Here is a 12,240-nt window from a genome sequence, read left to right as displayed (position 1 = left end):
CAACGGTAACCACAACCTAACGTAACTAAGGTTACGAACGATGCTAATTCTTCCTACAGTTACAAACTGCTCTATAAACAACTTGAACCACAAAATTGAGTTCAAACATGTCGCATAGAGCAAATGGTTTAGCACATTCAAGGGAACAAATAATCATCCATTGATTGTGACGAGGTTCACAAATCACACTTATGGTTTTGGGAGAGAAAACCCCACGGCCCAGCCCACGGACGGCTACAGGCAAAGCCCATTGCGGCCTGTCCTCCTCCTTTCCTTCGAGGTCAAGCCGAGGACGGCGATGGCCGACGCGGCGGCGATGCCCCCTCGCCCGCCCGGGCCCGGCGAAGAGGTGGAAGACGAAGAGGAGGACGCGTGCCGCATCTGCCACCTCCCGGCCGAGGCGGACCGCCCCCTGCGCCACCCCTGCGCCTGCCGCGGAAGCATCAGGTTCGTCCACGACGATTGCCTGCTCCGATGGCTCGCCACGCGGCGCGGAAGCTCGGCGTCCAGATGCGAGGTGAGGTTACCTTTGGCTGCTCCCCACCTGCTGCGGACGCTGTGCCGAGATGGGGAGAAAATCGATTGGGGTTTTAGGCTTCTTCTTCTTCTTCGGTTCACTTGAATTTTGAATGTAATTGAGCGATGAACGCAATCCGACTCAGGTGTGCAAGCGCGCCATCTCCATCGCCCCCGTCTACGCTGCGAACGCTCCCGCCAGGCTGCCCCTCCCCGAGTTCATGCTCGGCCTCGCCAACAAGCTCATGGCCTGGACGCTCCTGCTCCTCTCCCTCCTCTTCGCCGTCTGCGTCTGGGAGTTCCTCATGCCGCTCACCACCCTCTGGGTCTGGCGCCTCGCCCTCTCCAGGACCTTGGCTCAAGTGCGCCGCCTCCTCTCCCTCCGCGCCACTGCCTTCTCCAGGCCCTACGCCCTGAGGTTCATGCCCTCGCCTGACACCGTCCTCGCCTGCGTCTCCGTCAGAAGAGCCTTCCTCAGAGAGCTCCCCCACCTTAGGCAGCTCAACGCCCCTGCTAGGATCGCTACCGATGCCCTTGCTCCCGTTGCGCAATGGGTGGCGCGGGTCGAAGCTCACCTGCAGAACCGCTTTGGAGGATTGGATACCTTGCAGCTCCTTGCGCTGCACACCGTCGAAGCATCCCTAATGGTATGTCTGCATCTCTCTCTCTCTCTACTTATTATTTCCTTTCCAGATAATAATAATAATTTAATCTAATTTGGTTCCTAACAATCTCCCTCTTTCTCTATATATCCAGGTGGTGATAGGTGATGTGGCATTTGCTCTTCTGCTTGGATTTCTCCCCTTCTCACTGGGAAGAATAGTATTATGCTGTTTCAGTTTTGCCACTGTGGATGTAGCCCTCTCCTACACTTCAACAGCTTCTGTACTTTTAGTTGGATATGGGTTTATCCTTATGGTGGTGCTTCTCTTTATTGGCTTGCATGCTTTCCAGCAATACTCAAGGGGCGAGCGCCTTACCATCACAATTTATTTTGATGTATTAACCAACTGGGTGTGCTGGCCGTTTAGCCCTCTTAGAATGCTGCCTAGCATACATGGGGTGCTCGATAGGACATGCAGTTTTTTGCAGCACTTCTTCTGGGGGATCATAAGTGTAGCCAATGTTTCTCTTAACCTTGCAGCGATACTTGTGATATGCCCATTGATCTTTGGCTGGTTGCTTGATATCTGCACTTCAGAATTGTTTGGTGTGAACATACCTCAGAAGCTCCAACTTCTATTTGCTTCATCATTTGCTTCTAATGCCCTTCACTGGCTTATTGGATGCATCTGTTTGAAGCTTCACTACTCACTTTCCAGTCTTCTTTGCCCGGTGTGTCATACTATAGTTTTGGTTCAGCATGTCAGTATATATGTTGTTTTGTTGTTTCAGAATTTAACCAGTTGTATGCATGTGTTTTGCTTGTCAATAGGTATTGAGGCTAGGAGTTAGTGCCCCTTTTGTCGACACTACTGGAGGCCAAATCAAGATAGGGGAGCCATTCTGCAACTTTTATTTCAAGATTCTGCTGGGTCTTTTTCTCAGCGTTATCTATGTTGCAATGCTCATTCTTGTCCCTGTTGAAATTGCTTTTCATTTGGCACCTACTGTGTTCCCGTTAGACATCACGTAAGTTCTCTATGCTAGCTTTTCATTGTGGCAAAAGGTATTTGCCAGTCTTTGGCATCTCACCTCATTTGTTAATTTATGTTCATGCTTGCAAATTGCAGCTACTTTGATCCTCCAACTCAGGGCACAGTATTTTGGCAAGCAACACGGAACTATGTAGAATTACTATCAGGTGTTCTTCTTCTGAAGTTTCTAGTTTGCAATGCACTGAAATACCTTGAGCCTGGTGCGCTCGTGCAGAAGGCACTGCGGAATTGGTTTGCCACTACTGAACAGGCTCTTGGTTTGACCGGTTTATTGATTGCCCAGCCTGATGGCTCTGGTGAATCCGAGCTTGGAAATAGTGGCATACCAAAAGATCAGCACAACAGGCCTGCTGAGGCTAAGGACAAAAGGTACACCATCTGTTTGTACGGAGTTAGTTGCAGTGTTGTAATTTTCATCTTAATTCTTTACTCTGGCTTGATATAGATTGGTTCTGACTTCTGACCATTCTGTTTGTTCATTCAGTAAATATGTACTAACTATATGCTTGATGGCTTGTACTTCCATTTTGATTCACATAAGCACAGTTAGTAACTTGTTGGGTACTAAATTCAATGGCCAAATTAATGTGTTATTGTGTTTATGTCGGAGCTGGATTAGTCAAAATAGTCACATGTATCAATAAAAGTACCTATGCGGTCAAAGAAAAGAAAAAAAATAAAGGTACCAAAATTGCATCTTTTTATAGAAGGAACTTTTCATTCCAAATTGCAAATAGTTTTTATATATGGACTCCATCATCTTGAAGATTTTTGCTATCTGATTAGATAATTCCTTCTTGAACAATAAAAATCTTCTCGAACAATAATTCCCATTCAATGCACTGAAAGCTTCTTCAGATCTGGAGATTAGAAAAATCCCCTTTGAAGTGTAGGCTCACCCAGCCAAGCATTAGTTTTCTCCATACGTTAAAATGTAGTTTGAAATTTTCAAACTGTATCTCTGCTGATTTTGTTCAAAGCATGCACTCTAGCTTCCCAACTTTTTAATAAATGATGATGTCTTGTGAAAAATATGTAATTTCTCCTAATGTCTTGTTTATTTGCTGTTCTCATGCACTTCGCTATACCACTCAATTAACAAATGCTACATATCCAAAGGAATTGTGCGCAGAGCTTGTTTCTAACATTCAACTGCGCCCCCCCTCTCTCTCTGCTGGCAGGAGATCTGCTGCTGTTCGTATGGTGCTACTTGTGGTGCTAGCGTGGCTTACTTCATTGATATTCAATGCTGCTCTACTTGTTGTTCCAGTCTTAGTTGGACGTGCATTGTTGTTTGCCATCCCTCAGTTGCCAGTAGCAGGTGCTTTGAAGTCCAATGGTAATGATTGTACACCGCAGTTCACTAGACTTGCTTTGTGGACTAAGTTCATATGTTAGATTGTTTCAGCTCACTTGTGCAATTTTTTTTGGCTCAGATCTTTTTGCATTTGCTGTTGGATTTTGCATCTTGTCAACTATTTTTGCTGCCTCTAGAGATGCCTTTGCTTACGCTAAGTCTGGGAGGACACGCCTTCTGATTTCTATTATCTGCAATTGGGGTACAACTGCTTTGAAGAGTTCTCCACTTTTGTTCCTATGGGTAAGTTAGTTGAGGTGGTTTCATTGTTACTCCCTCCGTCCCAAATTATTAGTCGTTTTGGCTTTTCTAGATACTCTGATTTTGCTATGCACCTAGACATAACATATATGCATAGCAAAAGCTATGCACCTAGAGAAGCCAAAATGACTAATAATTTGGGATGGAGGGAGTAGTTTTCTGCTTTCTGGTTGATTCAGCTCAGTGACTTTCTCTCTGTTGTCAGGTTGTCACCATTCCCTTTCTGATCGGATTGCTGGTTGATTGTCTACTGATATCACCCTTCGTGGAAAATGAAGTTCCAGTTCTGGATGTCTTCTGTACTTGGTTCCTGGGGTTGCAATTGCTGAAATTCTGGACTAAGTTGGTGAGCAGCAACCTTTTCTTGTTGCTTTCTTGATCTTGTATCTTGAAACTTTTGGATCAGCAAAATTGTTTCCTAACCTGGGAGGTGGTTTTAGCTAATTATGCATATTATTACTATTTGATTGGGTTATAATCAGGTTCACTAATTAGCGATGCAACTACTTTGGTTTTATTATTTCTGAAGGTTCACTTGACAAGGGTTGCACCTTTCCTGGCCTATGTCATCGATCAAAGGTGGGATCGGAAGCTAACTCAGGCAAGGGAGGATGGGTTTTCAGGGCTCAGGGCAATGTGGGTCTTGCGAGATATACTGATGCCGATCATCGTGAAGCTACTGTCTGCTCTCTGTGTTCCTTATGTGCTCGCAAAAGGCGTCTCCCCAGTATTTGGCTACTCTGCTACCGTGAACTCTGCAGTGCTTCGTTTTGCATGGCTAGGGAGCCTTGCCATGTGTGTGCTCTGTTATATAGCCAAGTTACTCTGCAGGCTCGTCGTCAGACTCCACGATTCTATCAGGGATGAGCGCTATCTCGTCGGGCAGAGGTTGCAGAACTACACTGACAATATGTAGCTCAACTCAAGATTCACCCAATCTTATAGTGTTAAACAAGGTTAGGGTCAGATAACCAGATCTTTTTTCCTGGAACATATACAAGCTATTCTCGTGCTGCGTGTATAGGCTACGTTGCAGAGTGATATAGGCAGCAACTATTGGTGCGACAAGCGAGAAGTGATACCAAGTACTGGTTGGTGGTTTTACTGCACGGGAGGATACAGCACCTCCAGATTTGTAAATATCTTTTTACTCAGAACGTAACCGTGATATCAAGTAAGACAAAAATACATGCAGAGCATACTTGTACGGGGGCCTAAATTCCCCTTGAACATCGAGTTATTACAGGCGAAGGCAACTGCATCAAAGCTTGCGTAGCCAGTATTTCTTTGTCTTTCACCTTTTGCCTAATAAAACTGCATCAAGTGCTGTACGTAGCAAGGAATGAACTAAAATGCATGGTGACCGGGTGCAGGCAGCTGAGTGCATGATGACATGAGACCCAACCCAACACAACCTAAAGGGGCAATCGGTCAGGGAGGACAAGAAGACAAACACGCAAGCCGCCCCACACCCCCTCCTCCCCCCCCCCCCCCCCCCCCCCCCCCCTTTGCTTTTCCTGCTTAGGCAACGCATCCTGCCTGGAGCCTGCCTGCCTGCCTGCCTGATGATGGATGGCAAATGAAATATCTTTACTTTCTTACCTTGCCTGCAGTGCAGACATACCTTAACCACCACTACGTCTGAGAATTAAGCTAGCTATCCTGCAAAGTCATTCCAAACTTTCCCCACTCAGCTGAACTGGACAGATTCAATAAGCTAACAAAGTAACAAGCATCCATCCTCCTGCTCCACTTGATGCTCAATATCCTTCCCATTTCATCATCAGTTGCCTTTGTATATATAAATAACCTAAAGGGAGACAAACCCACATCGATCCATCTCCATCCCAAACCGATCCAAACACCCATTCATCCAGTAAGTGCTTCTCTTCTTCTAGCAGCAGCAGCCTCAAGCTAGCTAGCCTTCAGTCACCTGATCGATACGTATTGCATGCATATGGATCCGAAAGTTTCTGTTGCTCTTACTCTGTCCCTCGTCGGTGGCTTAAGCACCTCACTTGGTACGTACGGGCAACTAACCATCCATTTTTACTTCCGAAAGTTCTCATTCTACATTACTCTAGCTAGGATTAATTGCAGGAGTTGTAGCACATTATTTATTATTCATGCATCGCTTTTATTCCAACAATGGCCAATATTTGTTTTGAACACAGAGCGAGATTTCTTCAAGAGTAAATAATTTCATGGTACTATATACATGCAGCCATAAGCCCATAACTACTGAGATCGTCAACAGAATTCACTCAATCCTCAAATGACTTCAAGCTCTCTAGGCAGCTACCCTTTTCCTACTGCCTTTTCTAATAATCTAGGCAGACATTGAATACAAGATGTTACCTCTAGGCAGCTACCCTTTTCCTACTGCCTTTTCTAATAATCCTTGTACTCTGTTCACCAGGTGCACTGTTGGCTATACTCAATCGTGCGCCAAATAACAAAACACTTGGGATGTTACAGGTTGATGCTATGACTATTTACTAACCACTGCCCACAGAGTTACGTTCAAAGAACAACAAAAGTTTGGTTGCCTACAAAGTTCACAGTTTAACCCAACATTTTGACCATTCTGTAGGGCTTTGCTACTGGACTCATGCTGAGCATGTCTTTCTTTGACTTGGCTTATGATGCCATCAATGCGATTGGTTTTCTGAAAGGAAACCTTTGGGTAAGAATAGAAACATCTTCTGTTGGCATTTGTAACCTCTTTTTAAAATTTCGACTTGTGAATTGTAGTTTTTCGCTGGAGCACTGCTATTTTCAACAATTGCTGATGTTTTCCCTGAGCCAGATTGCAATTTGACAGATCAAAATGACAAACAGGTCCAGTTCCCCTCAACTTTGTTCATTTAGTCACATTTGAATGGAAAAGCTAATATATGATTCTCTGCTCTATATTTCATTTGGAAAAGACGGTTGGTGGCAACATAGCAGGAAAGCAACTTATGATGAGACACCGTCGAAGAGTGATCTTTAGCGTAGTTGTCACAGCAATTGGTAAGCCTTAAACAAGCCTAACGTAATTTGGTGTATCTGTACACAATATTTTATAATAAAACTATTTGCATATGTTGTTGATGTCTTTGTATACAATAATTTATAAATTCTATCAATATCCAGATTTATTGGTTTCAACTTTGAAATGAAATATGAAACTGATAAAATAAGACATACCATGTGTGTTGTAACATTAAGTATCATTAATAAGTATGCCATAATGTTTGAAATAACATCAATAACCCTAATTGTCAATAAAACACTTTCTTTAGGTCAATAACCCTAATTTTATCATTAAATTTGGAATAAAACATACCATACATTTTTTTTGAGTATTTACACACAAATGAACATCTCACCATAAATGTTTATTTGTATGTAACATTTTGGTTCTCAATCAAACATGTTGGCTTTAAATAATTTGAAAGAAGCAGGATTACTAAAAACATAATTGTCTAGTGCTTGTTGAACGAAAAATGTAGCACAAAACACTTTCTTTATAGGTCATATTGTACATGTAGATATAATTTAGCAAGTGATAACCAGCAGTAAATTTTCAGGTCATATTCAATGAAACTATAATGTTGTTAGTTTCAATTTTGGTGGATCTGATTAAATACCAAAATAACATCATTATTTTTTCATGAAATTTCACATAATTAGATGATAAAAGTAAAATTAATATTCAAGCTTATGAAACTCTGCATAGCTAATAAATGATCTATTAGGGGGAATATGCATATATACATGTAACAATATTCCATTTGCTGCAAGTTTAATTGATTTTAATAATTGCATTAAAAAATCAACAGTTGCCGGTGTGAGTTTGCAAAATTTCCCCGTGGGTACAGCTGCATTTCTTGGAACAACAAAGGTACTGTTCATTGTTTCCCATGTTTAGATGACTTAATATTTCTTTGTACATGGTCAATGTTGTAACTAGGTATTTTACTTGCAAAAAAAAAATGTTGCAATGATTTCTGACAACCAAATGCTGTTGTTACTTGAATAAATTACTCATGAGTACTCATCCCTTTTTTCTGTTGAATTATCAGTTGATGATTACAAGATTAAATGAAATATTGTATACAAGTAACCTAATATTGAAATAACCTTCCAACTATAAGTATTCATACAGGTATTATTTCCCGTATAATTCCTATTCATGCTAATCATGTCAATCACATTCCAACCAATTTCATAGTAACAGAAACTATTTTAATCCATGGACAATGGTAGAAGCACAATCAACTATTGTCCATCATTTGTGAAAGGTACCTTTGCATTTCTCAATATATGAATGAGGCCCCATTTGCCTGAGCTGTAGAATGTAGTTCCTTTTTCCTAGTTTATGACTCTAGAAGCGTGAATTTAGAGAAACCTGGAACCAAAATAGGAGCTTCTCTCCCTGATGTGGTTAGTTTGCTAGGTGACGAACAACAAGGGTGGAGATATACTCACCCTAAGGAGGCTCTGAGCAACCAATAATTTAGGTGGTGGACTATTCCTTGCTTAATCTCAAATGTTTCTGCCGAGCTCTTTACTATATACAGTCAACCCTAACAAACCCATCTATCACTCCTAACAAATAGCTTTTGCTCCACCAACCTCAACAACTCACGACCATGGATAAGACTAACACAAACAAACTAAGACACTCGAGTCTAACAACTCAAGTCGTGAACGCCTGCTACTCCTTTGATGCATCTATTTCTTGTCTTGCCAACAATCCTGTTGTTCATTGCATGATAAAGGGGAGCCAGGCTTCAATTATCTGAAGCTCAGCCTCAGAACCCAAAGCATTTATCCGTCTTTTTCTAGCTTATGTAATTAGCCCAGGCTTCAAAGCTGGGCCAAGTGGGTTCCAAGTGCGAACCTAAGTTTTTGTTATTAATTGTAAATATGTAATGTTGAATGGCTAACTAATCTTACCTACTTATCAGGGCTTCCGTGTTGGTTTGAATTTGGCTCTTGCTATAGCTCTACACTACATTCCCGAGGTAATCGAGTCTACATGGCTTGTGAATGGAACTGACTATTGGTACACATCAATTGTCTCCTCACCCATTCCCATGCCATCCTACAACCTTTCTATTGCTTTTGGTGGGTGTAGGTGAAACTTTATATCCCCATTCCAAAGTGCAAACATGGAAGTATATATATAAGGCTAGTCTTAGTGGGGTGTCATGAGAGTTACGTGTTATTAATAAATTTTATGATACATCAACAATTTTGTTGACTTGACAAACTCATTATGAGGAGAGAGAAGGTGAGGGTTTCATCCCCACGAAATCCAGCGGGCTCGGTTACCAATTCCCATGAAACACCATCAAACGTGCATTGAGGATGTTATCATTTCATTGCAAGATACATTTGATCACAACACCATGTAAGAATTGAATGCTGCAGCATCTATAAAACAATGTCACAAAACTAACTATGCAACGAAAGACTTCCATTATATTTCACTGTAAAGCTGACATGATAGTTTTGGTAACAATGGAATGAAATTGTGCACTGAGATTGGTCTAATACGCTTATTAGTTATAAAAATATGGTGAATTTAGACAGCTATATAGGCAGTAGGCATATTTCTTCTCACCAGTCACCGCACAGTTTAGTTCATAACACAAATCAAATATGCTAATATCTGCTGCGTCTGCTTTCATTCACCCCCAGGGTATTTCAGTAGCTCTCCCAGCGTACTTTGCCACTAGCAGGTACAGATTACATAACTTTTTACAGAATTATGACCCCCTTCATTTTTGTATATGTTATAACAAAGTGCTGAATCACAAATTCTATCATATAATAACCACTAAATGCATGACAAACAGTCAAACTAATATGACTTGGCACTTATCTGCAAAATAAATAAATAATCTTTATATTTTTTTGAAATACTAACTTCTCATGTCTCTGGTGCAGTAAATGGCAAGCCTTCAAACTAGCAACACTATCGGGCTTTGCAGAGCCACTAGGTGTAATTATTGTGGGTAGGTTGACTGTTTTAAGTTATTCTTCAGCGACTACTTTGCTCAAACCATTAGTGTAATTAATATCTGAACCAAACGTGTACCTTAAACCATAAAATAACACAAGTGTTAGGAGGTGGGGGTCCAATGATGCAACAAAACATGATAATACATACCTTTGTCTTACTCAACAAAAAAAAAAAAAAAGCCTCGAGCAACTGATGTAGACTAAGTTCCTTTGTGTTGCTTAACATATTCTTGCTCCAATGAAGACCTAAAGTTTTTGGAGTAGTATAAACTAAAGAGAGCCTATGAAGCATTCTGTAATCCTAATTCCAAAATCCTAATGAATGCATCATCATTAGAATAAATAAAGATAGAAGTCACTAATCTGAGCAATGCTAGAAGAACACTGGTCCTGATCGGTGAGACATCTATTTGTGACTAGTGGTTACTATCTGGGCCATAGAAAAATTGCTCAAATCAGTATGATGCAAGAGATGCATTAAAAAGTACACTTATTAACCGGAATTTACACGAGGAACTTAGGCATAAAGAAAATGCTGCTATGCATGAGTGAATGGAATTTAATACAATGTTCAGTTAATATAAACAGAAAGAAGAAAAGTATGGTTCCAAATGTCAAAACTTTACAAATGGAAACACATCATGATATCAAAAAGTTACTGAGTTTCATACAGCTATCTGTGTCGTACCTCAATGCAATGAATGTGAAACCAAATTTCTTTCAGCATACATATTCCCAAGCAATTTGAATCCTGAAATATTGGAAGGTCTACTTGGATTAGGTAACTACAATTTTGTTAAAAATCATTTCCTTTTAAAAAACTAAAAGTATTCACTCAACTGATATTTTTATTTTATACAGTGGGAGGAGTGATGGCTTTTCTAACATTGTACGAAATGCTACCATTAGCATTTGAATATGCTGGACCCAAGGATGCTGTTAAAGCAGTATTTGTTGGCATGGCCTTTATGTCAATGAGGTGTGCCATGATCTTAGCATATGGAATAAGCATACACAGACATCTCAAATGAGATATAGTAGGATGAGAATGTGATCTGGTTGGTTTGATAAACGTAGTAATTATGTATCTCTTTCTTTGCAGCTTGTATTTCCTCGATGTTAGCCTCCCAAAGGAGATGAGTGCTTAACATGATTTGCACAAAAACCAATTGATGCTATGGTCAAGAGCATTACAACATGGGTGTGGCAAACAAGGTATCTTACAACTGCTTCATAGAATTATCACTCTTTGCTAAGAGGAAGTAAAATCAATTATCATTATTTTTTTGGAAGAATATTAAGTTTTGAGTTTACTAGAAAAATAATTCTATCTTTAAACTGTAGAGGCATCTATTTGAACTTTTAAACCCATAGAGATTCCTGCAGACACAGATCCACTGCTTTCATGGTTGAAATAACATTGAAATGATAAATAATGCTTGTATGAATCTGCTACAATATTTCACTTTGCAGTGTGATTGTGCACTAAAATTATTAGGATATCATAGAAATAGTAGTTTGTCTTATCTTATGTAGCTCAGGAAAGTGAAAGTCATTTAACACGTACCTCAAATATTTTCATATCTACATTTTCAACAAACTTAACTACGCATACAGTAAAAGGTACTTATGTGAAAAAAAGACATAACAAACTTATTAACTATTTACGAACAGATATTATAAATCAGTTATAAAATGGGTTAGTATTCTCCTGCATGCAGAAAAATGACATTACATGGGCTAACAAATTGACCAGCTTACATTTGTATTTCATTAAAAAAATGATCAGATGAATCATCATGTATAGGTGTTGGTGGGAACTGGGAAGGATGTGTCTACAGTTCAACATCATCAGATGGTTTCAGAAATAATCGATAATACAATGACGGCCAGTGGCAGATCAGGGGTGGTTATCAATATCCTTGCAGATATGTGGCCACAATCATCGAGAAAAGAAGCACAAGCAGTTTAGAAAGCAGATTGTATATATTTTTAGAAAGCAGAAGTAGACACAAACCACTAATATGATGTAAAGTAAAAGAAATAAATACTATATGATGAATGATTGATGAACAGTGATGACTGAAGTTTAATTTGGTGATTTTTATTTTCAGAGTTATTAGGAGTCAATAATGACCTATAGCACATGTTTAAAGTCCTTCCTAGTCGCTTCGGTGCTGCTGAAGGTGTTTGGAGATTTTTTTGGAACTATATTCAAATGGGAGGAAATGACTCATGAACGGGTAAAAATGGCCCCGAGCAAAAAATGCTAAGAAAAATGAGCTAACTTACAGGAGGTCAAAAACTATCTGACGGGTGCTCGGTATAAAAATATTCAATTTCTATGGAAAAGGTTACAAAGGTCGCCAACATATAGAATCATGTTCGAACGGGAGGAAAAGATCGATGAAAGGGTGAAAACAGCCCCGG

At 40.2% G+C, this 12,240-nt stretch overlaps 2 protein-coding genes across 5 annotated transcripts; both read left to right on the top strand.

Annotated features, from left to right (window-relative positions):
* Positions 1 to 231: 231 nt before the first annotated feature.
* Positions 232 to 5,058, top strand: LOC112897155 (probable E3 ubiquitin ligase SUD1). 2 transcript variants are annotated; one of them, XM_025965374.1, is made up of 10 exons: positions 233 to 517; positions 663 to 1,163; positions 1,273 to 1,282; positions 1,661 to 1,851; positions 1,952 to 2,148; positions 2,250 to 2,543; positions 3,356 to 3,513; positions 3,611 to 3,774; positions 3,998 to 4,138; positions 4,322 to 5,058. In XM_025965374.1, exons 1-10 carry the CDS (start codon positions 299 to 301, stop codon positions 4,706 to 4,708), a joined length of 2,262 nt encoding a protein of 753 aa, XP_025821159.1. In that variant the 5' UTR covers positions 233 to 298; the 3' UTR covers positions 4,709 to 5,058. The 2 variants fall into 2 exon arrangements, with proteins under 2 accessions (XP_025821158.1, XP_025821159.1); XM_025965373.1 differs by having other exon boundaries at positions 232 to 517; positions 1,273 to 1,851.
* Positions 5,059 to 5,538: 480 nt separating this feature from the next.
* On the top strand, positions 5,539 to 11,925 carry LOC112897405 (zinc transporter ZTP29-like). 3 transcript variants are annotated; one of them, XM_025965694.1, is made up of 14 exons: positions 5,539 to 5,668; positions 5,763 to 5,813; positions 6,212 to 6,270; positions 6,386 to 6,478; positions 6,547 to 6,633; positions 6,723 to 6,807; positions 7,620 to 7,681; positions 8,751 to 8,807; positions 9,487 to 9,527; positions 9,736 to 9,803; positions 10,535 to 10,591; positions 10,672 to 10,789; positions 10,913 to 11,025; positions 11,618 to 11,925. In XM_025965694.1, exons 3-13 carry the CDS (start codon positions 6,262 to 6,264, stop codon positions 10,956 to 10,958), a joined length of 723 nt encoding a protein of 240 aa, XP_025821479.1. In that variant the 5' UTR covers positions 5,539 to 5,668; positions 5,763 to 5,813; positions 6,212 to 6,261; the 3' UTR covers positions 10,959 to 11,025; positions 11,618 to 11,925. The 3 variants fall into 3 exon arrangements, with proteins under 3 accessions (XP_025821479.1, XP_025821478.1, XP_025821480.1); XM_025965693.1 differs by having other exon boundaries at positions 5,541 to 5,813; XM_025965695.1 differs by lacking the exon at positions 6,212 to 6,270 and having other exon boundaries at positions 5,543 to 5,813.
* The last annotated feature ends 315 nt before the right edge of the window (positions 11,926 to 12,240 follow it).

The sequence above is a fragment of the Panicum hallii genome, chromosome 6, assembly GCF_002211085.1.
Source record: "Panicum hallii strain FIL2 chromosome 6, PHallii_v3.1, whole genome shotgun sequence".
NCBI lineage: Eukaryota > Viridiplantae > Streptophyta > Magnoliopsida > Poales > Poaceae > Panicum > Panicum hallii.
Note: the sequence above shows the minus strand (reverse complement) of the source record. Positions and strands in the feature narration are given on the sequence as shown.